Genomic DNA, 26,289 nt, shown 5'->3' with positions numbered 1-26,289 from the left:
TCACTCTTGTTTATGTTGGCCAGCTTGGCTTCCCAACCAAATAATCAGTGGATGGCTTTCTGATTATACAGTTCTTACATCTGAATATTCAAATAATGCTATTTGTTGTTCAAGCTCACCCCAAGCAGCTTGTAGTCTCAAGTGTTGCAGATCCTGCTTCAGTCCTGTCTCAGAGACCATGAATCTTCTTGGCTCAAGCACCACACCGGGGAAGAAAACTTGTCTGTGAAATTTCTATCCAGATGGAATCAAGAGACTCTAAAACTGCCATTAATACCTCCCTGCACAGTTTTTAGGGCATGAACTGTCATTATGTTCTCTTTGCATAGCACCTATCACAGTGGGGTTCTGGCCTAGGGATGTTAAATTTCGATTAGTTAACTAATTGAATAGTCAATGGGATTTCCATTGACTATTTGATTAGTCAATAAGGACTAGTGCAGCGTTCCACTTTTGAAATGTACAAAAGCCCCAGCAGGGGCTGTTGTGCATTTAAAAGATTGAAATGCCATGTGGAGCCCGGGGCCAGCAGGGAGTTCCTCGCAGACCGCGGGCTCCACGTGGCATTTCAGTCCTCGAAATGCACAAGAGCCCCTAGCCCTGGGCTCCACGCAGCGTTTCAATCTTTGAAATGAACAAGAGTTGGAACACTGCCGCTGAGCCCCTATTCCCTCCCACAGAGCTGGAGCTGGGGGGAACTGGCTTTTAAGCTGGTTCACTCCCTCCTCTTCCCTCCCCCCCCTTGCTGCCTCTTTCTAATAAAGGCAGCAAGTGTGCGGGGAGTGACGAGTCGACTAGTGTGTTGACTATCTGATAAGCTCTTGCTTAGCAGATAGTCAACTAGTCAATTAGTCGCTGTAGGGAATGATTCCGGACACGCTGGGTGCAGGTGAAAACAAGTAGAGGATTTATTGGTTCACACAGCTGGTGGAGTACTCATCAGGGGTTAACCTGGTGAGCACTAATTTAACCAAAACATACATTAGATTATATAGGTAGTAGAAGGAAGGAGGAGAATGATTTGATAGGTCTAGCAGCGGAAGCGAGATATGCACGTAAGCCAATGACTACAAAAGTTACACAGTATCTCCGCCCATTGCCAATTAAACATGTTATCACTAACACAGGTAGTTATTCCTAACAAGCTACATAAGCCAACATAAACAAAGGCATGTTGATGGTCATTTTGTCGGCCGGAAATATAATACGTCTCCTGCGGGGGTGGTATTGCCTTGGCGCGATCTTGGGGATCCAAGCTTATTTTCTAGGAACAAAGCAGACAATGAAAAACAATCCCGCGTGGATGCTTGGTTGTTTGGTACCGGCCTTATCAAAGTGAGGCCCTTTTGGAATGTGTTGCCAGGACAACCAGGGTCAAGTTAACTGCTGTCTGTGTGCTTCCCAGGCCTGGCCTAATGATTTGAGTTGTCAGTTCTCAGCAAGATACCATGGACTGCCTCAGTTTACCCTACAGTTGCTTACATCCCTATTCTGGTCCAGGGATAGGGCTCATAGATGCTACCACAACAGATTACACACATAGGTCCACTTCATTTTATAAAATACATTCTAGGCAGAAGTTCTAATCCTCCCCTCCCTAGGAGAGCATGGCTGTGAGAATCCAGACACAGTTCTCCCACTGCATGGACCCCTTATTCATATGGGTGGAAAAGGCAGTCTAGCAAAATGGAACAGAGTGTAGTTGTGCTTAGTAGGGCAGAGATCAACTGGCACAGATCCCTAGCAGATCTGCAGAGCAAACTATCTGCAGACTCTCCAGGTCTCTGCTGGCAGCTGGCTGGCAGCTAGTTCTGATGTCGAGTTGGTACTGGAGTACTGGGTGCAGTAGTCTGCTTTCACTTTTATATAGAGGAGAGGATGCCGCAGTTGAGGAACTGTTGCTACTCCATTGTCTTATAACTGGTGTGGCTGTTTACACCAGTGCAGTGTGGGGTAAAAATCTGTATGGGGTGAGGGTGTGAAGACTTCTGATTTGGCAGCAAAGGTGTAAATGCCTGCACAAAATGAAGGGCAGTGAGGAATCAGGCCCTAGCTGCTCACTGAGTGATTGCCTTGATTTTATAGCCTGAACTGGTGAGCTGTGGAGCGCCTCCTGAGGGACTCCACTCTCTCTTGGCCTTGAAGTGAGGGGGTTTAGCGCATTTCTAGGCACAATCTCGTGGTCACTATGGAGCCCCGTAGCACACAGTTGCTTACTTTTAAATAAATATCAATTAGGGGCAAGATTTTCTCTTGCCAACTGCTCCTACACTGTGGCTCCTTCCCCTCCTTCCTCTTCTCTTGGCCCTGGTCTATACTAAGGAGTTATTTCAAAATAATAAGTGGAGCATCCATACTACCAGTCCCATTAGTTTGAAATGGGCTGGTATTTCAAAATCTGTACTCCTGCTTTCCTTGGGGAATAAACTTATTTTGATATAGGTATTTCGGGAGTTATTATTTTAAATGTAGTTATTCTGAAATAATTTCCTTGTGTAGACATGCCCTTGGAGTACACTCACGCCCTCCCCTCCCATGCATGGGGGGAACAGGGGGGGATCATCATCAGCTTTCTCCACACAGCTGAGGATTTCTGCTTTCCTTGCACAGCAGTTGTTTAACTGGTTCCTAAGCGACATGATGGATGAAACCAGACTCTGTATTGTTACTCAGCAGCCCCCTGCATCTCTGCAGCCTGCTTCCTGCTAGGTAGGTGCAGGCTCTACAAGATGATGCTGTGCAACAAGAGAAGAATGGGCACTGCCAATGCTTTGCTCCCCACTACCCTCCCTCCCCCCCCCCAGGGTGGGAGGAAGGAAGGAATCTGTTACAACTATAGTACAGTGGCAATTACTTCCCCCTCGAGTAAGAGGAGCCATGGAGTGAACTGGGACTCTGTGTGTTCCTGTGACAGGGCAGCGAAGTGTTAGGTCCCCAGGCAGGGCAGACAACAGAGTCATTTCTGCAGACACATACCAACTCCTGCACGAGAGTAGTTCAGCTCAATGTAAATAATTAAACATATTTTTTGCAGCTGTGATGTCACTCAGCTGATCTCATGCCACTTTTCTAATCCAAAGCAGAAAAACTTCCCAGTGTTTCCTCTGCTCATACAAAGCTATTAGCACAATTCTGCTCTCAGTATTCTGTGCTGGTAGTGAGAATAACATCTGCAGAAGTAAAAGCCAACAGGGTCACTATAGCTTTAATGTTGAGCAGGTAACTATTTCCCATGCTGAAGTGCAAGGCAAGTCAATTATAGTTACGGGGCAGTGAGCCACAGGTGCAATAACCAGCCGAGCACATGAGAGGTACCCAAAGCTGGAGCACTGCACAGCCTTGTTGTATTCACTGGCTGCTCCTTATGGTAATTAATAGGATTGCTTTCTCTTTTGCACTGACAGCGTCATCATCAGCTGGAAATAAAAAGACAACTGGAAAATGTTGTGAGGAGGGAGCGCGTTCAGAGACTCAAGGTAAGGATGTGTTGCCTGAGCAAACAGGGCAGTTGTCCTGTATTACTTGCTTCTGCATGGTTTTTCTCTGAGTCAGCACCACACTAGGGTAGAGTTCTTTCGAGAGTCGCTATTCTGGAACCCCTGTATTTGGGCATTGATTGTATAGCCCTGGGACTTGTGGAAGTCCCATGGAAGTGAGTGGCTGCTTTAGCCATGAAGCAAGTAGAACGCATATGGCAGGAATAACTCTCCAGCTGAACTGAAATTCTTCAACTCCTGTGAGGAGTGCTTAAAAACTCATACTGAGGATCCCATTTTCTCAATTAGTCTCCTATCCTTAACGGTAGGGATGCACACACAGTGGAGAGTATGACTATCCCCACATGTTCAAAAATCACGAGATTGTGTAAAAAGAGATTATGAGATTATAGCTTTAGATCATGAGATTGTGTAAAAATAATAGATTTAGTGTTCTTTTTATTTGCCTTCTACTTTTTGAGCCTTTTGGGTGCACTGGGGTCACATTTTGAAGCTTTCTCCACAGCCATGCGGGCTAGAAAACTGACTTTTTAGTTAAGAATGAAGGCTGAAATCATCACATCCACTTGACTGCAGGAGCTGAGGCTTTAAGGAAGATAGCAATTATCATGAGATTCATAGCAACAAAATCTTGAGGGTTGACCACACTGGTTATGTTAAGAAGGTGTCTGGTCCTTTGATTACATGCAGAAACAATTGCAAACTATCAGGAGTTTGATGCACTTGTCTCTGCATCTCAGCTGCAACAGGGAGAAGGAAAAATAAATGAAAATGCCAGTGCTGTGATATTTAGTCTGAGCCCAGTCTAAAAGATGAGAAGTCTGCCCAAGGGGACCATTTATGGAAGAATGCCTGCTGCAGTGATGGGTCATTTTGGACTCTTGACCATAAACTAAAATGGCTTCTGTCAGTAGGAATCCTACGCTGGGTGCTGGTTGTCTTCTGTCTCTTGGGGTTAATCCCTTTTGAGACTCAAGAGGGAGGTAGATGCAGGGAATTATAATTTACATCTTTCTTCACCATCTTCTACTAATCTGGCCAGTAGATGATCTGGGATTACACAGTAAAAAGGGTAGGAGATAAAGGCACATCTGGTCCTTCACTGCCAGAGGGAGAATCACCACAATATAGAGATTTTTAGAGAGAAGAGATGGCAAAGGAAGTAAGTTGGGGATTGCAGAAGATCCTCTAACTTCAGAAAAGAAACAGGCCTTCAAACAAAACAAGGTATAAAGAGAATGCGATAGGGAGAGGGCGGATATTCAAAACATACACAGAAGCAAGGAGAGGAGGAGTGGAACTAACGGGATTATCACATGTTTGGATAAGACTAGAAGGGACGGGCAGAGACAGAAAGAGAGAAGAGAGGTAACAGAATCAGGAACCAAAGACTCAGAAATTCAAATTCTCTCTCTTCTCCCATTTTATCCATCTCCTCTTCCCTCCTGCTATGCTGTTAGACCTGGATCTCTTTTTCTATACCAAGAATAATGACCTAAGCACTGATTCAAGTACCTGCCAAAACTGTTAGTTATTTGCAGACACCTAGTGCAAGCAGTTTCAGAATGCAAGCAAAGTGTTCCTTGACAGAGTCTATCTATAGCCTCTCTCAGACAAAGAGCCCAATTGCATAACTTTCTCTTCCTCTAGGTGGAACGATCAAGAAGATCAGTGGAGGATATTAATCCTCTGCTCTCTCCACGTCCACCAGCTGGTCCAAGAAGTCGCTATGGACACCATGTTTTAGCGGATGGAGAGCAATCTGGTCCTTCACAAGCAGTGAGTCTTATCACATACCTTAATCTTGCACCATTATATTTACATCTATTACATCTCTACTTTGTAGTATTGATTGACTTCATTGTTCCAAAGGGAGTAGAATCAGGCCCTTAGAGAAAAAGCTACATGCTATGTGGCACGAGTAGCATGCCAATATAACAACTTTCAGGTGGAACCAAACCTGGGCTCTTTGAAGCTTAGCATATGAGCCTCTGCAGCTTGAGCTATAAAGCCAGCTGGTTCTCAGCTAAGGCTATAGAGCTCACTCATTAGCTCTCTCTTTCTCTCTGTAAGTGGTCTAAGTGCCACTACATGCGACAGTGAACCACACCCATTAAGTGTGTGGGTTAGACCCGTATTTAGAGAATGGTGGCTTTCATGATAACCCTATTTCACGACCTTAATTCTCTCTTTTATCTGTACCACCACCCAAGCTGAGATCTAATACACTACAATAAGTGTCAGGGTACGTCTACACTATAGCATCAATTCACGTTAACATAATTCGAAATAGTTAATTTGAATTAAGCTAATTTGAATTAATGCATCTACACACAAAATCTATTTTGAAATAGCACGTCCACACTGAGTGGACCCTGAACCGAAGTTAAGGATGGCCGGAACCAGTGCTAGCAGGGCATCAGGTTAGGACTTAGTGTGTGGGGCTGCTGCCTGAGTCTGAGTCCTGTGCTTAAAGGGACCCTACCCCCACCCTGGACAGACAGTTCTCAGGGTTTCCCGCTTGCTTGTCTACTTTGATGAGTGACAGCACAGCAGTCCTCTCTTGGAGTGCCCTAAGTGCCCACAATCGGGACACCACAGCATTAGGCCACATGGAACCAGAGCTGCCCCTGGGCATGCTGGTGCATCTGGTGGGGTCGTTGCCATCAACCCGGCTGCACTTGTTGCAGGCTGCCATCCGGGGGTCCATCGGGGGACTGTCAGGATCCAGGAGGCCCTGTGGGAGAGCATCCACCCCGAGGAGCCCTCAGAGCCACCTTGGTCCTCCCCACCGGGGCTCGTGCCCCATTCCTCCCTCACATCCTTCCACTTACCCCTCCCTAGCCCCCCTTCCTGATGTCAAATAAAAGACATGTATGTTCAAAAATAGTAACTGGATTTATTGAACAAAACTGGGGGAGATGAACCTCTGGGGAAACTGGGAAAAGGAGGTGGGAGAGGGGAAGAGAGAGAGTGGGAGAGGTGGGAAACCTGGGATGAGGGATCTGGAAGGGGGAATCCAGGGGAAGAAGGGGAAGGTCAGGACCCAGGATTGGGGGTCTTGCTGGACCAACTTGATTTTCATGCAAACCTGCTCCTGGATTCGCATGTGGCCTTTGGTGACTAGGCTGCCAGCTATCCTGCCATAGACGGCCGCATTCCTCCATCAATGGCAAAGATCATGGATGTTGGGGTCATCCCCCCCAAACCTGAATAAGGTCCATGATCTCCACCCTGGACCAGGAAGGCACCTGCCTTCTCCAGCCCCTGGCAGGCTCCTGCAAGCTGGTAGACTGCTCTTGGGGAGCTGCTAGATTGTGCTTTTCAGAAGTGAATAGAGAGGCAAGGTGGTTGAGGTAATATCTTCTATTGTGGTGGTGCCCAACCATATTACACAGGAGGGCCACATAAACTAAAACCCAAACTTGTGTGGGCCAAACAGATTCTACAAATTTGAATACAGGCTTTTCAACACCTCATACTATGTCACTGAAGGTGTGAATAAACCATCCTCATGGGCGACATATGTTACCCTGACTTAGGTGCCAGTGTGGACGGTGCTATATTGGTGGGAGAGCTTTACCCACCAACATAGCTACTGCCTCCCATGGAGATGGTTTCTTTGTCCCAATGGGAAAGCTCTCTCCCATCGGCATAGAGTGCTTACAGCTGCACAAGTGCATCAATGCAGCTGTGCCACTGTCATGCTGCTCATGTAGTCTAGCCCTAAGATTTATAGTTATCTGCAGTGATTTCTGTTTTAAGTTCAGCTTGTTTTGTACGTATTTCGATAGATTGTTTCTGTGTATAGTATTGTGTGTGTACACACTTGCCTAAACTAAAATGATGTAAACACGAGTGCAGGACTGGCACAGGGGCTCTACAAAAGTAAGATACATGCTAAAGCCAAAGCCCAGTCCCCACTATCTGGAGTTGACTGAAATCATCCTCCTAAAAGAGGTACAGTAGTCTGGAAAGGTTGAGAACTATTGCTTTATTGGATTACTCCTCGGTTCTGAAATGTGCATGAAGGCACCTTTTAAATGGCTCTTCTCTTATTTCAATTGTCCAGTCTTCCTCTCCTCGGCCAAACACTGCACCAGGAAATATGCAACGCCCAGTCCGACTACAGCCACTTCCTGGATATCCCACAGCAGGATCCACACCAAAGACTCCTTCAAGATCCAAACAAAAGTTCTTGGAACTTGAACATGATCATCAGTTTTCCAGTGAGGTTAGCTCCTTTTTCTTTATGAGACTTACATTGGGAATTACAAGGGACCCATCAGAAAGAATGACTTCGAGGTAGACTAACCCTGCACATCTGAGAACTGCAAACAACAGATTAAATGTTTAATGCACAATTATTTATTGTGACCTTTTTGTTCAGACTCTTCTTCTTTCCCTTCCTTTTGTTTTGCAAAGCACATTATCCTACTGACTTGATGTTCAGATCTGAACCACAGTATTGAGAACAACAGTGGATGCTTTGTTTATTGAGTAGTCTTTCTTTGCACGTAAAATTTTCAGAGTGGAGATTCTCTATGGGGATGTGCCTGCCTCTTAACAGGGACAGCCATGGTTATTTGTAGAGGATAGAGAGGGAGCTACTATAAAGTGGATGCATAATTGGTTGGAAAATCATGACCAGATAGTAGTTATCAATGGTTCACAGTCAAGCTGGAAGGGCATATCAAGTGGGGTCCAACAAGGATCAGTTCTGGTTCTGTTCAATATTTTCATCAGTGATTTAGAAAATGGCATAGAGAATACGCTTGTAAAGTTTGCAGGTGATACTAAATTGTGAGGGATTGCAAGTGCTTTGGAGGAAAGGATTAAAATTCAAAATGATCTGGACAACCTGGAAAAATGGTCTGAAGTAAATACAATGAAATTCAATATGGCCATTTACAAAGGCCCAATCAGTTGTGCACATACAAAATGAGAAATGACTGCCTAGGGCTGTGTCCAGACTCAGGGTTTTTTTCAAAAAAAGTAGCCTTCGAAATTAAATAGAACGCATCTTTTCTTTCGTCGGCAGTAAACCTCATTTCACGAGGAAGAACGCCTTTTTTCAAAAGTGCTCTTTCAAAAAAAGACATTCTTGAATGCCAACAGGGCTTTTTAGAAAGAGAGCATCCAGACTCACTCACTGCTTTCTTTCGAAAAAGCGGCTTGCTTTTTCGAAAGTACTGCTTGCAGTCTAGACGCTCTTTTTCGAAAGAGTCTTTTTCAAAAGATACTTTCGAAAAAGCCTTTTTTGAAAGAGGCTTGCAGTCTAGACATAGCCTAAGAAGTATTGCAAAAAGGGATCTGGGGGACATAGTGGATCACAAGCTAAAGATAAGTCAACAGTGTGGGAGGGGGTAACCCCAAACATCAGTCTAGAATGTATTAGTGGGAGCGTTGTAAACAAGACATGAGAAGTAATTCTTCCATTCTACTCAGAGATGATTAGGCCTCAATTGGGTGTATTGTATCCAGTTCTGGGCACCATATTTCAGGAAGAATGTGGACAAATTGGAGAAAGTACAGAGATGAGCAATACAAATGATTTATGGTCCAGAAAATATTAGACAGGATCACAAAAAAACAAAAAAAACAAAAACAAAAAAAAACCAGTTTCTTGCCATTTCAACCAGAAAGGGCATTGTCTCAATGACCTGATTACCTGCATCCTGCAACCAGACTTGAAAGAGAATCCTCTGAACTGTCATTCATGCTTAAATTTGACACTTTACACCTAGGTCTTAACAAGGACGCTAATTACCTTACCCATTACAAAGATAGCTTCCCCAATTATCACCTCTAATATCATTAGCTCTCAGACATTTACCTCCCCCCCCATCCCCCTTCTGTTCTGAAATTTGATTTGTCCTTTTCATATGTGTTCATTTTTTTGATTGTATCCTTTGGTATATATGGTCGTGCTAATTTTCTTCCACAATTTGATCTGAGGAAGTGGGTCTGGCTCACAAAAACTCATCACCTCATAAACCATCTTGTTAATCTTTAAAGTGCTACATAGTCCTGTTTTTTGTTTGACCTATAAGGGAAGATTGAAAAAATTAGATTTGTTAGAAAAATTAGAGAAGACTGAGGAAGGGGTGGGATGATAGCAGTTTTCAAATATGTAGAAGTTTATTACAAGGACTATAGAATCATAGACTCCTAGGGCTGGAAGACACCTCAGGAGATCATTGAGTCCAGCCTTCTGCTCTTCCCCAACCCTAACTAAACGGCTTTGTGAAGCCGAGACTTAAAAACTTCTAGGGATAGAGATTCCATCACCTCCCTAGGTAACCCAGTCCAGAACTTCACCACCCTCCTAGTGAAATAGGTTTTCATAATATCCAACCTAGACCCCTCCCCCCACACTATAACTTGAGACCATTGCTCCTTGTTCTGCCATGTGTCACCACTGGGAGTAGGGAGATAAATTATTCTCCTTTACCTTTGAGATCAGAATAAAAAGCAAAGGTTTTAAATTTCAGCAATGGCAGTTTAGGTTGGAAATTAGGAAAACCTTCTGAACTATCAGAGTAGTTCAGCACTGGAATAAATTGCCTAGGGAAGTTGTGGAATCTTTATCTTCTGGTCCTTCCGTGAGTGCAGGAGACTGGATGAGATGGCTTCTCGAGGTCATTTCCAGTCAGAGCCGGACTAAGGGGTGGGCTAGCCAGGCAGCTGCCCAGGGTGCCAACCTATGGGGGGCGCCTGATGGCAGCTGTAAGGGACGCGCAGCATCCCTTAGAGCTGCCATCAGGTGTCGTACACCCGGCTCCCGTAGCGCCAGCTCCCCCCATCCCCGCGGCGCCGGCCAGCAGCACCCTTCCTCCCATAATTGCCAGCCCTTGCAAGGGATGGTTTATGTGGAGCTCCTGCAGAGTCCAGTTCGAAGAGCTGCAAGGGTTTGAATTTCTTTTGCACACCTGCCTCCTGCCTCAGGGCCTTCGGTTCCTGTGCCCTTGCATGAATTTCATCCTGGAGGTTGAGCAAAGCTCTGCTATCAATGGGACAGTCTTTTGAAAGGCACTGAGCGGTAATTTTGTGCCAAATAATTTAATAATTTCTGGGTACCTCAGTTTCTGCCCCACAAATGAAAGGAAATTAGTCCTGCAAAAACAGTGATAATTCATTCACTATTCTGGCTGGCTGCAATCAAGAGTCTGCCAGGATCATAAGTAATACAAAATGTAAAATAATTATAATCAGTTTACTAGACTTTTGGGGCAGATATTCAAGAGGCCTGTACCCAGGTCCTCAAGTTGTGCTCCCAGTTTGGCATGTGCACATTCAGTAAGTTCAGGGCTTTGCGTGCGTGCGCACGCACGCACGCACGCACGCACACACACACACACACACATTTCACAAGCAAAGCTGTGGCCACTGATTTAGAGGGTCTTTTTGAAAACATGAATGTAAAATGGAAGGAATAATCAAGCCATGTCTATCTAGTACAGTGTTTCTTAAACTTTTTAAGGCTGAGGAACACCAACAAATAATTTTTTTATGAGGAACACCAAGGACTTTTTGTTGACCAAAAAAAAAAAAAAAAGGGCCGGGGGAAAGTTATTGGGCAGAAAAAAAAAAGCAGGGGGGAGTCGCCCACCCCTTTAAGGGTATCCATTTTGAACTCTTTTGTTCTCCACAGCACACCTCTGACAGTGTTTAAGAAACACTGATCTAGTATGTACTGTGCTGTGCAGGCTCACTGTTTGTGTGAATTTGGCTTTGACTTTTTAAATGTAATTGCAGGGAGATAAAAGCATGCTGAGGCTTATGAACTCAGTGGATTATTTGGCTGGACTATCCCCATACCAACTACCCATCATTAACAATTATGTGATACCAGTGCCGCCTCCACCCCAAAAAGGAGATAAGAACCTAAAGGGAGTTAGACACGGGACATCCAGAGGGAGACGCTTTCGCCCAACCACTGCTCCAGATGGCTTAGAGCAGCTGCTAACAAAGGTATGAGATCTCTTTTCCTCCTACCTCTTCCCTCCTGATATCTTTGTCTTGCTCCAGAGATATTTTTACCAGACATACTGTCTTAAGGATGTGAGGGGACAGTGAAGAGGTTCAAGGTAGGCTGAATCTGGCTAGCAGTGAAAGTAGTGCCAATCTCCCCAAGGGACCAGAGAGGAGCAAGATGAGCAGATCAAGATCAGTGCTAGGGGCCACATACAGCATACACCCCAGGCTAAGCACCCTCAGTGCTTCGTCAGGGGTCTATATTTTGAAGTATGCTTTAAAGGCACAATCTTGGCTTAAAATCTGTGCTGAGATATTGTATTGTCTACTGTTGAGTGCAGCAGCCTGGGATTACTTTCCATGGCCAGATTAATTTAGTCAAGTATTCTAATTAATAACCAGACCGTGTACTAATTCAACTGAGCAGGACTGAAATCATCACTTGGAAGTGAATCAACTCAAATACTAGAAGAAGCAGCTAGACCTTTCCTGTTTTTGCCTCTTCCCCATAGTTTAAGCTCTGTGGACTTCTAAAAACCCAACTTTTGATTATTTTGTTTTGTGAACTCTTTCCAATGATTCATCCATAAAGCATTTCCACTGAAGAGAGTGGTTTTACACATACACGCACAGACATGAACCTAAAATCATTTGTTAAAGCACTGTTTCTTAAACTTTTTAAGACCGAGGAACACCAAACAATAATTTTATTTATGGGGAACACCAAGGCTTTGTTTGTTGAGCAAAAACAAAAGAAAAAGAAAAGGAGGCTTGCCCCTTTAAGGGTGGCCCTTTCCAAGGGAAAAGTTATTGACCAAAAAAAAAAAAAAAAAAAACCCAGGGAAAAATTTGTTGAGGAAAAAAAAGACAGGGAAAAGTTGTTGAGTAAAACAAACAAAAAAGGATGGGAAAAAGAAGTTAAGCAAAAAAACAAAAAAACAAAAACCCCAAGCCCCCCAAAAGTTTACTCTTTAATCAGGAGAGCAGGCATTGCCCTTTTGAACTCTGTTCAGGCATTGCCTTTAAAAGGGTGGCCATTTTGAACTCTGTTCTCTGTGGCACACCTCCAACTGCCTTGCGGCACACCAGTGTGCCGCGGAACACACTTTAAGAAACACTGTATTAAAGATAATCAAGCATAACAAGCTGTTTGGGAGGCAGACGTATTCACAGAAAGAAGTTGGAGTGTTGGGAGAATAATCTGCTCTGGATATATCCATGTATCCCACATATCCATTCAAGTAAACAATGTATTTGACATCAGTGCCACAGCAAAATTGAAAATCTATCTTTTATGGTGCATGCCCCCAGCGTAAAGGACTCATTCCTTTCTCAGGCAGAATGACCATCAACCTCCATAAGAAGTTGCTAATATGTGGGCTGAATGTTGTTTTTACATGCTTGAAGTTAGCCTCTGACATACGGGAAGGATTTAAAAGAAGGATTCTGCAGCTGGGAGGAAAGCTGATTTGGGTTTTGGATCCCACAGGCAGGTTTGGGAATTTCCAATTTGGATAAGCATTTGCCAGCTCAAAGAAGAAAATATAATTTATCCATCTGGACAAGGTATGTCTGGTAAAGACACAGGGACTGATTCTTGGATCTGGTGGAGCTTTGCTCACTGCAGGATCCTAGGCGATGGGCAAACCTAGCTGCATGCCACCTTTGACATCCCTGATCCCAGAGTTGCCGTAGTATGAGTTAGATCCACCACAGTGCTTTTTTAACTAACTCCAGCTAGATTGACTTAACAGTCTGTTACAGCATCTGGGGACTGCTGGAGTCCAGCAGTGCTCTGGCTGTGTTCCCTTCTCTCAGGTACATTCCTGATATTCCCAATGTCTCATACCAGGCAATCCTCACCTGAATCATTAGGGCAGCTTTATGGCCCCTTTGCACCACTGGAGTGTTACATAGGCTCTGACTCAGGACCATGGATTTGTTGCAACATTTTGATCTATTTGCAGTTCAGGAAGGTTAAATTCAGTGAGCGACAGAGGTGAATGAATACTTAAAAAATGTCTCACCAGCATTGCCCCTTTGTTCGCCCCCAGGTAGGAGTCTGGTTGCTGAATGTATTTATTGTGCTTCTGTTGTAGGATTCAGGAAAATTCCATAAACCCTCATTACACAGCAATGCATCTGTTACAATGATCTACCTAGGAAAAAGTGTGCACTTGTCTCATGATGACACCGATTACAGAGATGAAATCAAAGTCTATCAGCAGCATTGTGGGGGAGAAAACCTTTGTGTCTACAAAGGCAAGCTACTGGAAGGAGGTAAGGATTAAAAAGTGGAGGAGTTCATTTTAATTCTCTCAACATCTTATTTTCTGGATAAACTGTTGATGTGATTTCAAAATGATTTCAGCTGAGCTCAGTCAAGATATGCACATCTAGGGACTTATAAACCAGCTGCCTCCATCCAAAATCGAGATTTACTGTTCCATGATTGAAAATGAGGCTGCAATTACTTTTGCAAATTATGGAAGAAGGAATTTAAAGGAGTAATTTAACAAAATACTGTGGGTTAGATTAATTTTTGGATAGAGATGTATGGTTAATAAAATATCTGCAGGAGTAAACTGTCCCTGAATACTAAATTATCTGTTTCCGAGTAGCAGCAATACGTGACTGTATGCTCTTTATTGTTCCAGAAGGAAAACTGTATTCCAGGGGCCCAGTTCTGATCCGTTTTACACCAGTGTGACTCCATTGCCTTTGCTAGCGTTACTCTGGTATATATGAAGAATGAGAGAAAAATCAGGCCTGGGAATCTACTAGTCCTGACAGCTGTATATCAGTTTAAGGCTGAGATCACAAGTCTTCGGATGCAATGGAATCACAGTTGTCCTGCTGCATGGAGGCTGGCGGGGGAGAGGGGGGATGGCTTATAATCACTATGCATCACATAATTGCACACTGCTCCCACTCTGCCTAGCTGACTATGGAGGAAGGAGGGGTAGCTGTGATTATGGACGGGAGAGTTACCACAGATCACAATTCCAACCCAGGAACTGAAGGAAGATTTCTTTCCAACACTGCCAATGTTATTGAGTTCCTCTGCCCAGGAGCAATACACCTCCCCCTCCCCTTGCATGGTGCCATGCTAATGAGTCCCTGTAACTTGATGTGATGACTACTATTGCTAAAGGGGTGATTTTCATCTTGCTATTGAGAGAAGCATTAGAACCTATATATACCATATGAGGGGGACTAATTTAGCTACAACTACTCAAGAGAGAGATCTTGGAGTCATTGTGGATAGTTCTCTGAAAACATCCACTCAGTGTGGAGTGACAGTCAAAAAAGCAAACAGAATGTTAGGAATCATTAAAAAAGGGATCGAGAATAAGACAAAAAATATCTTATTGCCTCTATATGGTACACCCACATCATCTTGAATACTGCATACAGATATGGTCGCCTTATCCGCCCAAAAAATATATTGGCATTGGAAAAGTTTCAAAGAAGGTCAACAGAAATGATTAGGGGTTTGGAACAGGTCTCACATGAAGAGAGATTAAAAAGACTTGGACTTTTCATCTTACAAAAGAGGAGACTAAGGGGGGATGTGATAGAGGTCCAAAAAATTATGACTGGTGTGGAAAAAGTTAATAAGGATAAGTTATTTACTTGTTCCTATAATATAAGAACTAGGGATTGCCAAATTAAATGAATAGGTAGCAGGTTTAAAACAAACAAAAGGAAGTTTTTCTTCATGCAGTGCATTGGAACTCCTTGACAGAGGATGTTGTGAAGACTAGGACTTTAACAGAGTTCAAAAAGAGCTAGATAAATTCAAGGAGGTTAGATTCCATCAATAGCTGTTAGCCAGGATGGGTAGGAATGGTGTCCTTAGCCTCTGTTTGTCTGGAAATGGATGACAAGAGAGAGATCATGTGATGATTAGCTGTTGTGTTCACTCCCTCTGAGGTATCTGACACTGGCCATTGTTGGGAGACAGGATACTGGGCGAGGTGGACCTTTGGTCTGACCCAGTATGACCGTTCTTATGTTCTAACCAGTAGTTCTGTTCCATTCAGTGGATATGTCTACACTGCAAAGTTAATTTGAAATAACAGCTGTTATTTCGAATTAACTTTAACAGCGTCTATACAGGCAAACCGCTATTTCGAAATTAATTTGAAATAGCCGAGCGCTTTATTTGAATTTGGTAAACCTCATTCTACAAGAAGTAATGCCAAATTCAAAATAGCTATTTCGAATTAAATACTGTGTAGACATTTAATTTGAAATAGGGGGCCTCCAGCCCTTCCCAGGGAGCCCTGGTGGCCACTCTGGGCACAACCAGGAAAACTTACTCTCTTCTCTTCCAGCCCCGGAGCCATTAAAGGGGTAGACCCTGGCCACAGTGCCTATGCCAGCTCCAAGCCTGGCAGCCCAGAGCCAGAAGTGGCCACCGGGGCCCCTGACCCAGTGGCCCAAAACATGAGCCAGCAAGCCACTGGCAGCCAGCCCTCCATCACGCCCCAGGAGCAGTCTGCCAGCTCCCAGGAGCCTGCCAGGGGCTGGAGAAGGTGGGTGCCTTCCTGGTCCAGGGTGGAGACCATGGACCTTATTCAGGTATGGGGGGATTCCCCCAAAGTCCATGATCTCCGCCCTAGATGGAGGAACGCAGCCGTCTATGGCAGGATAGCTGGCAGCCTGGCCACCAAAGGCCACATGCGAACCCAGGAGCAGGTTAGCATGAAAATCAAGTTGGTCCAGCGAAACCCCCCAACCCTGAGCCCTGAGCTTCCCCTCCCCCTTCTTTCCCTTGCTTCCCCCTTCCAGCTCCCTCCTCCCAGGTTTCCCACCTCCCCTCTCCCAATCTCTCTCTTCCCCTTTCCCACCTCGTTTTCCCAGTCTCACCAGATGTTCATCTCCTCCCTCCCAGTTTTGTTCAAAAAACCCAGTTTTTATTTTTGAACATACGTGTCTTTTATTTGACATCAGGAAGGGGGGCTAGGGAGGGGTAAGTGGAAGGATGTGAGGGAGGAATGGGGCACGAGCTGCACTGGGGAGGACTGAGGTGGCTCTGAGGGCTCCTCGGGGTGGATGCTCTCCCACAGGGCATCCCGGATCCTGACAGTCCCCCGATGATCCCCCCGGATGGCAGCCTGCAGCAAGTGCAGCCGGGCTGATGGCAACAACCCCACGAGACGCACTGGCATGCCCAGGGGCAGCTCTAGCTCAATGTGGCCGAGTGCTGTCTTGTCCTGTGTGCGGGCACTCAGGGCACTCCAAGACAGGACTGCCTTGCTGTCCCTCATCGAGGCAGACAAGCAAGTGGGGAACCCTGAAAACTGTCTGTGCGGGATGGGGGTAGAGTTCCTTTAAGCACGGAGCTCAGTTAGCCTCAGGCTGCAGCCCCACACAGTAAGTCCTAACCTGATGTCCTGCCGGCACTGGTTCCGGCAAGCCTTAACTTCGGTTCAGGGTCCACTCAGTGTGGATATGCTATTTCGAAATAGCAAAATGCTATTTCAAAATAGGTTTTGTGTGTGGATGTGTTAATTCAAATTAGCTTAATTCAAAATAACTATTTAGAATTAAGTTAACTTGAATTAACGCAGTAGTGTAGACATACCAGTGAGTTATAAGTAACTGATTGTGCTTGCTTCTTACTTTTCACTGAATACAATAAAGAGTTGTGTTTGTGTCTACTACCCTTTGCTAGAGAGACTCATCAGTGCTCAGCTGTGTGTCATAAGCCCTACACTTCTATATAACAGCTAATGGTGACCTTGCACAATTCAAGTGGTAAAGGACTAGAAGGCTCTGGGTTCTAGTCTTCCTGCAACTGTGAAGTTTAGAATAGCTGTAGTAACAATGTCCTAGCTGGCCATAGATGTGTGACAGCACCTCCAGGATGCTGCCGTGGGGATAAAGATGGTTTTTGTAGATATCAGAAGGTGGAATTTCACAACATAATAATCTTTCATGAAGATGAGAAGCAAAGAGCCTGATCTGACAGGGTCCATTACCTGGCACATAGGCAGACAAAGTGGAGATTGCTGGACACGTGCTTTCAGTAAAGCATTAACCCCCTTCTTTCTCCAATTACAGAGACCTTTCACTTTACCTCAAAGCGGCACCATGGTTTCCCCTTCAGTCTCACCTTTTTCCTCAATGGACTACAGGTGGACAGGCTGAGCTCCTGCTGCGAGTACAAGCATCGGAAAGGCATGCGATTGGGAGGCAAACATGGATACTTTGGCTTCGCAAATGTAGACAAAGCCTCTCCTTGCTATAGGTATGCTCACAAGTGTTTCACCTGCAAAACTATTCCCACCTTTCCCCACCATCAAACCTTTTGCCCATTGATCTCTCTGGAGTCCAGGTCACAATGAATGGGGTTCTGTTGCCTATCTTGAAACCAGTTATATCATCTGCATATTGGATCTACTTGTGCATAGGCTTTGGATAGGCAATCTCCCATTGAAAGCAGGTGATTTTTTACATTATTCTATTGTGATATTGCACAGGGTACCCAGGACCCAGTCCAAGGTTCCTTCTAAGCTGTGCAGCTGCTTACTGAGTCCTGCCCAGACAGGGGCTCTGGACTCATGCATGGAGCTGCCTGGCTGGGGGCAGGCACTTCTCTCTCAGCTACAGAAGCAGCTACCTGCTGAGGACAGAGCAGCGAGTCTTTCCCAGCCTCTAGGGAGGGGATGTTTCCCTGTGGCTGGGAGAGACTTGCTGCTTTGTCCTCAGCAGGGAGCTGCTGGCTGTAGCGGAGGGAGAAGTACCCCTCCCCTAGCCAGGCAACTCCATAGGTGGAAGCCCTGAGCCCTTAGTCAGTGCTCATAAAGCAGCTGTTGGGCTGTAATGCTGCTTAGAGTGAACCTTGACTGAGTCATCTTATTCCCCCCTCCTTCTCCTCTACTGGGCCCAAGTGTGAAGGAGACTTGCTGGTGCTTAACTGGAAATCTGTTCTTTGACAGCATAAGTGTGTAAGACACCTGAGCCTCCTCCTCTGGGCTACTCCAGCCCTCGCTTTGTCACGCATGTTAACAGTTGGTATACCTCAGTCCCTGAGCTCCTTTGCAGCATTTCCCTGTAGAATCCAGCCCCCTTGCCACTGATCACTCAAAGAAATACCAGGGTTGGTTGTGCCCAAGGAAACAATGTATGTACCAGCTTGTCAGATTAAGCTCAGGATCAGCTCCTTGCTACATTCCATAGCACTGATGGAGAAATCAACAAGAAGTTTATTGTTAAAGTTTCAAGAGATATTGAGTAAGGATTAATGGAAACAAGGGTTACTTATAAAGTAAAACTATCACACACTTCCTAGGGCTTTCACTTAACTAGTACATTAACCTCCTGTTTAATGAAGTTTATCTCACTCAAAGCCTTTTGCAGAAAGTTTAACTCAAGCTGGTTAGATTCCTGTTTTCAAGAAACACAATGTCTGTTTACTTCCAGGTACAGGATGACCGAGGATCTCTTTTGTTTCCCAAATCTAGTTCAGCAAACCTTTGAAGTGTATATCAGGATAAGGTTATTTTCCTCTACTGTATGTTCTCCCTGGATGATTTCACATCTCTCTGTTGAATTTGCATGTAAATACCTCCAATGTGTTAGCTTATTGTGCTTAATTTTCCTGCTGACAGAGAGACAGGTGAATAAACATCTTTTAAGTGCCAGGAAGCCTGTTTCTCCACTTCTCCTGTAATACAGAATCTAAAACATATTTTTAGCATTCCCACATAGTTCCTTACAAAGTAACTGTCCATACATTTCACAATGATATAAACAACATTTCATTTCAGATCTCTCATGGCATTCTTTTTGAACCAGAAAGGACATACCAGAATCAAGATATTCTTATAACTCCATTGAAAGTCGATACTGAGGAGTTTTTGGATCACAACCATATTTTCTGTTTTTAATAATGCCAGAGAATTTTAAACTGAAGATGTATAACTACATCAGAGCATTTGTCCAAAGGCTGAGGCAATATCTGTCAGTGTGAGAAGAGGGAAACGGGCCTTTTGTCAACCAAAGAGGCATAGAAAGCAGTTTTGCATTATTGGATAAGTGTGTCCTCTGGATGTGAATGCTAAATATCAACAGTGAAATTAATAACAATGGTGCCATTTAAACGATCTGTAAATTTCAGAGTTAACAGCACATTCATCTCTGAAGGCCATTCCCATCTCTCAGACCTATCATTGACTCAGGTAGACATCAATACATCATGTTACACTCAGTTTGTGTTCTTAAGGTTTTCTAGGCCATCATGCAAGCTGGATGCATGATTAAAACAATAAGAACAAAATCATAGATGCTGAAGAACAATTCTGCCTCAGCATCTAAAGTCCACAGTAATTTCTCTGGCTGCTGAGTAGGCCAATAAGGACATTGCCCAGGATACAGAAAACAAATACGAGCACAGCAAAGCATTCCTTATGGCCAAAGACAATGCCATGAACAACAGCTGGAGCATATGCCAAGAAGCTTCAGTTTTAATAAAAATAAAAAAAATCTGTCTACTGGATTTTCAAAGCAGTGTCACACAGTAGAACTTCTGCTGCCATATATAATTTTTAATCTTTTTATTCTTTTCATAAACATATTTTAAAAACAACAATGAACAGTTGGATGAAGAGGGGAGGAGAGATAGGGATCCTCCATAGAGCCAAACTAATTTTTTAGATAAGCACTAAATTCTGAGGAAAAATTCAAGCTAAAGTTTACATGATTTATGTAAATGGTATGTTAGAGTTGCTATGATAAGGATTCTCTGAGGAGTGAAAAGCAGCTGAGTTAGGATGGAGGTACTGACTCAGTAAATATCTAAACTAGCTCAAATTTCAGTCTTTCTGTGTGTGCCTGTGTGTGTGTGAAGAAAATGGATTACCTTTATCTGAAGTGACATGTGTCTGGGGAAATAGTTCAGATTATTTCAGATTATTGGAAAAAAACCAATGACTAATTAAACTTTTCTCTCTCAACTAGACCACCCAATTGTAGTTACTGACCTAAAGAGCCCCTTTTGCAAGGCTCTTGTCCCAGCTGAGAGAGCTGTATTTACATACCTCCAACAAGTCACATCCATAAAGTCATGCTTTGCCCCTGCATGTTTGAAGGTGAAAGTTATGGGCATAAATAATTTGGAACATGATTTTGCATCCACAGATTCAGGGCTTGCTCCCATGCTCAGAGAAGGTTCCCATTGATTTTCATGGGTATTGAGTCAAGCCCCGACTTAGCCCCTGATTACACAATCGGTTCTGCCTGGATGCTGGGGTTAAGTTATGCAGAGCTTATTGTAGGCTTGAAGACCTAACTAGTTGTGCACCTGCACTTAGGAACTCCAATATCTGAATGTCCTTTAGGAAATTATGGGCACTAATAACTGAGGGGACAAAACTCCTAACATAATTATTCACATTTGATGCTGACAAAATTAACAGTCCTAGAAGTGTCTAGGATACATCTCAGTAGTTTAGAAGCAGTTGTGCAAAGGGTTAGCATGTGGGGTTGCTGTATTAAAGCTTTATATAAGAAGAGCAGTTGAAAAGGGAGTAAAGGGCAGTCTCTTGGGTCATTGTTTTCTACGAAGGAATGAAAGATATGGGAAGGGGCTCATGGGATAGGGCGAACTGCTGAGAGTAAGGGAGAGGGAACAGACCTAAAACAGTTGTCTTGAGGAAAGAAAAAGGAATAAGCAGAGTGGGGTTTTCAGTATTCCGGAGCCTAGGCACTGAGGCTTTGGGTAATGTCTACACTATATATGGATGCTACAGTGGCATGGATACAGCACTGTGCCATTATGACACTGCAGTGGAGACACTTGCTACAGGGATTGAAGTTAATCTACCCACTGAGATATGGTAGCTAAGTTGCCTGAAGAATTGCAGGTAGTGTCTATACTGGGCTTAGGTCAGTTTAACTATGTCTCTAAGGAGTGTGAATTTTTCACACATTTGAGTGATGTAGCTAGTTTGATTTAAGTTTTATTATGTCTTGATCAGACCACAGAATGTCCCCATGATCCATGGTATGTTATACAGACTTTCCTGGACAGTACCAGAGTTCTGAAAGCAACCACCATCTGTTATGAACTGAGAAATCTTTCATGAGCAGGAAAGGCAGATGAGGAAGCAGAGGTGGTTAATGAAGATTAAAGCAGCATTAAGAATTTATTTTTTTAAAGAACTAGCAGGAGGGAGAAGAAGAGGAATTGGCTTGGTCTGCACTTAACAGGTGCATTGGCAAAGCTACAATGGTCAGAAGTGTTAAGGAGGGAAGCAAGTCAAGAGTGTTTATCTAGGGATGTAATAATGTAGTTGATTAACTGATAAGCAAAAGCTTATAGGTTAATGATATAGACTACACACATTTCCCTCCCCTCCAAGTAATTTTTTTAGCAGGCTGGCCAGCAATCTGGCTCAGTCCTGGCTTGCAACGGGTCCGAGACCTACCCCTGCTGCGGCTCTGCATTTAAAGGGCATTAGGAGCAAGGCTGGCAGGTAGCCCGGCTCAGTTCCGGCTTGCACTGGGTCCAGGAACACAGAGCCCCCCCTCCCAGACAGGGGCTGCTGCCACCCTGCGCTGCTGCCTCTGTATCTGTATTAGAGGCAGCAGCATGGCATGACAGGCAACCAGTCCATGAGGGGAGTTAGTTTTTAAACTGGCTCCCCTCACAGATCAGCTCCCACCTAGCACCCCACGCTGCTGCTTCTGATACAGAAGCAGCAGCAAGGAGTGTCAGGGTGCTCCTTGGAAGTGGGACTGGAGCATACTGGCTGCTGTCCCCGCCCCCAGATACTAGAGAGTAGTTGACTAACCAATAAGAATTCATGAGGTTACTCGATTATTCAGTTAACCGATGTTTAACATCCCTAGTTCTGAAAAAACAACAAATAGTCTGATAGCACTTTATAGACTAACAAAACATGTAGCTGGTATCATGAACTTTTGTGGGCACAGCCCACTTCTTCAGATGACCGGTCACCGCCGTGCCCACGAAAGCTCATGATACTAGCTACATGTTTTGTTAGCCTATAAAGTGTTACCAGACTATTTGTTGTTTTTTCAGTTTACCTGTACAGACTAACTTGGCTACTCCCTGAAGATCTCTAGTTCTGTCTCTCAGGCTATCTACACAATTTGCACATATTTTTCTGACATAACTCTGCAATCTTGACATAGCTTCAGAGACATGGTCCTGGATCTCAGCTCAGCCCATTGCTAGCAAGCCAAAGTGCAGTTACAAATATGCAATTCGGGGCTTGTTTGCCAGCAAATAGCTGCACAGCAAACCAGGGCATGAATCTATAGCACATTAGCACTCCTACTGCACTAAGTTACTCTTCAGGACTTTCACTGAACTGCAGCAGCATCCACACAGGATGTTGGCAAGCTGATACACTGTAGATTTACTGCACATATATTTGCATGAACTATTCTTTTTCACTAGCTGCACAGCTTCCAGTCACCCAGTATGTATGAGGATGATGTGTGAATTTAGATGGACTATATGGGCCAACAATGTTACCCTAACCCAGTTGTTGTACAACATTAAACAGTATGAATCAAGGTGCAGGGTTTGGATTCAGGGACCTTAGCCTGCTTAGTACACACCATTAAAATCCTTTAAAACATTTAATTAAGGATATAGAAAGGAAGAAAGCACTTACAGAATTTGAAATGTAAAGTACAATATAAGGCTTTAATTTTAACAACCTCCCTTGTCCCCTTTCCCTTTGGCAGGGGAAAAAGGGGGGAGGGAAAATTTTATTTTTAACTTACAAGTCATGTAGCAGGTTGTTTCATCCATTTCCATTGTTTGCTGAAGGAAAACTGTGTAGTTTTCAAGTCTTGCATGTTCTTTTTGTTAGGTGTATTATTGCAATGGGCCTAGACAAAAAGCCCTCTCCTCCAAAGAAAAAGATGAAAGCAGACTATGGAGAAAAGCAGGAGGATTCTGTGAAGGATGAAGAGCACAGTGAGCCAAGTGAGGGCAGTGTCGAGCAGGAGGCGACCAAACATTCAACAGCAGACATTTCATCTCTTGGAAAGGATCAGGAACCTGCAGAGGACAATGTGGAAATTGGAGAAGAGGAAAGAAAAGAAGAAACACAAGAAGGGCCAGAGTCTGAAGATGACCAGGAAAATGCTAGTAAAGATGGTACAGTATCAAAAAGCCCCATTAAGGAACACAAATGGGAAGACAGAGCTATCTAATGGAAATGGCACAGTATTGATAGTCAGGAGTCCTGGGCTCTGTTCTCAACTCAGCCATTGACCACAAGCATGGCCCTTTGCCTCTTTTCCATTTCCCAGCCTATATGTTGCCTATTTAGACTGGATGCTCTTTAGGATAAGGACTGTCTCTTGCTGTATATTTGTGCTTAGCACCACAGGATCCCCTGAATGTGATGGTGGGTTACAAGTAGGAATAAGAGATCCTCCGGAAAAGGGCTTATTTTCCGGAGAATCACGTCTAGACTGGCGCTTTTCTCCGGCTTATCCCCAAGCCGGAAAAAAGCGGGAGCCATGTAAATGCAAATGCCGCAGGGGATATTTAAATCCCCCGCGGATTTGCAATTGCGATGTGTCTCATTAGCATCCCTTTTCCGGAAAGGGATGCCAATGTAGACACAGCCTGTATGTATGTGAGAGACAGAGAGAGCACACTGTATCAGAGCTATCAGAGACAGCAGTTAAGGTTGCAGGAAGCAGCAGATGTACAGGAGCTTAGTGGATGGGGAGAGGTGTTGTCAGAGGAGTTGTCAGAGGTGAGGAAGTAGCAGAGGGACATAGAAGACAGTGGAGATGCAATAAAAGGAGGGGAACAGAAGCAGGTGATGGGACAGGAAGAGGGAGTGTGCTGGGTGGTATAAGGAACAGAAGTAGCAGCCAGGATGTGTGAGGTGTTGGAAGATAGGAGCAGAATGGGGGTGGTGGTCAGGAGCTGGGGCTTGAGGTGTATTCATAGAAAAGGGTGGCAGGAGTGGAGGCTTTAGAGTTCTTAGAAGATGGGAAGGAATGGATGGGCTATAGAAGGTTGGGGAGTGGGCAGGAGTGGAGGGGTTGGTGTGTGTGGAAAAGGAGAGGGAGGAAAGAGCCAGGCTGTGAGGGTATGCATAGGACTAGAGGAGGAGGCAGAAGCTAAGGTGGGGAATATGCTGAGTATAGGATGAGAGGATCAAGAATGTGGGTGAGGAAGACAAGCACAGAGGTTAATGTCAATGGGCAAGTCAATGGGAGTTGGGTGCCCAACTCATTAAAGTGATTTTTAATAATCCCATTGGGTGCATATTTACAATGTCAGGTGCCTAATTCATTTTTGCATCAAGCCTGAGCTGTCTCTCAATTAGTGGGCATGTTAACCCCTCTGTGCTGTAGTGCCTCCCCTGTATTGAGAGGATAGTATCACTCCTCCTTTTGCAAGGGTGCTGTCAAGTTCAAATCCTTAATGTCTGTGAAGTATTCAGATACAATGGTGAGAACATCACAGAAATGTCCAGGAGGAAATGGATAATTCAGAGTAGGATTTAACTAAAGGACGTATTATAATGGCGTAAGGAGGTGAATTAAGGTTGCCTGGGTAATGTTAATTCTGTTCCTTCTGAACTTTTGAGTGCTTGATTTTGCAAACTTAATCTTTTAATGTAGTTGTTTTTAAGTGTAATACTAATAATAATGAGCAAGGAATGCTCATAGAAGTAAGGCTTTGTAGACTAGTGTCTATATGCAATAGATTATGTTTTTTAGTTGTACAGTTCGTTCATTCTTTGCATTTGTGATCAGTATCTGACTTTCAGGGTCATTCTTGTATTGCTTAGATTTCCTTCACTACAATCAAATCTAACACAGAAGATTTCTTGAAGACAGTATATCCTCATTCACTCAATCCTTGCAGTATACTTGCACTATAGCACTAAAAGTGCCTATTTTTAAGATGGCAATTTTTTTGTACCATATGACCACCAATGCCTTTTCCATTTATTTATTTGGCACATGCATATGTATCTACCTGACTACGAAAATTGTTAGCATCTTCTGTTTCTTCATTTACTTATTTAAAAGATACCTTTTAAATAATATATCATATTATTTCTCTATAAATATTTTCTACTTTCCCACTTTCTACTGCTGTCCTCACTTACATGAGTTTTCTGTACCCTCAGAAAACTTTCTTATTTGGCACTACATATATGTTTTGGTGATTAGTTTTGCGTTTATCCCTGCTGCGGGTGGACACCTCTCTGACAATTACTGAGAAGGCTTGCCACCTCTGAGGCAACTGGAATCTCAATTGATTTGAATGTAGAAAATAAAACTACTTATTTTCTTAATTCTCATTGTAGAATAATTGTTTATTTGCCTAATTGGTTCCACATCAGATACTCTTCCCTTCTGTCTTTGGCATTTTGTCACTTCAACAAGAAAAAGAGGTGAACAATTAAATTTGAAAGGTGAGAAATTTTTGCCACGAGGGACAGCTGGAGCATGTCTGATGTGACAATTCTCTTTCATGATACAGTTTTGTTGCCTTTCTGCAGTCTGTGTAGCAAATTAATGGTTGCAATGTAAATATTGTATTGTGAAAGGGATTTCTGTATTTTCTGGTTTGTGGAAATAAAATTAGACTATTTTTGGGTGGCATGAAGAACATTTTCTAATACACACATGATTTCAATTTTGAATTACATACAAAGCCCTTATGTTATCAGATTCTCAGTAAGAGGCTTGGGTTGAAATCTTGTCCCCACTGAAGTCAAAATGGGAGTTTTGTCATTACTGTCTATGGAGCTAGGAATTCACCCTGTAACCAAATGAATATATTAGA

General features: G+C 43.8%; 1 protein-coding gene across 1 annotated transcript in view; it reads left to right on the top strand.

The window, feature by feature from the left end:
* The window catches only part of ERICH3 (glutamate rich 3), a 72,534-nt gene that overhangs the window by 18,710 nt on the left and 27,535 nt on the right, over nucleotides 1–26,289 (top strand). Inside the window, exons 4-10 of the mRNA XM_014577164.4 lie at nucleotides 3,405–3,476; nucleotides 5,148–5,276; nucleotides 7,570–7,731; nucleotides 11,256–11,471; nucleotides 13,574–13,754; nucleotides 17,547–17,733; nucleotides 23,333–23,622. Of these exons, the coding sequence (XP_014432650.2) occupies nucleotides 3,405–3,476; nucleotides 5,148–5,276; nucleotides 7,570–7,731; nucleotides 11,256–11,471; nucleotides 13,574–13,754; nucleotides 17,547–17,733; nucleotides 23,333–23,622 (1,237 nt within the window). The remainder of the gene's footprint in view (nucleotides 1–3,404; nucleotides 3,477–5,147; nucleotides 5,277–7,569; nucleotides 7,732–11,255; nucleotides 11,472–13,573; nucleotides 13,755–17,546; nucleotides 17,734–23,332; nucleotides 23,623–26,289) is intronic.

Source organism: Pelodiscus sinensis, chromosome 9 (genome assembly GCF_052426305.1).
Source record: "Pelodiscus sinensis isolate ZL-2025 chromosome 9, ASM5242630v1, whole genome shotgun sequence".
Taxonomy (NCBI): Eukaryota; Metazoa; Chordata; order Testudines; family Trionychidae; genus Pelodiscus; species Pelodiscus sinensis.
This window is presented reverse-complemented; position numbering and strand designations above follow the sequence as displayed.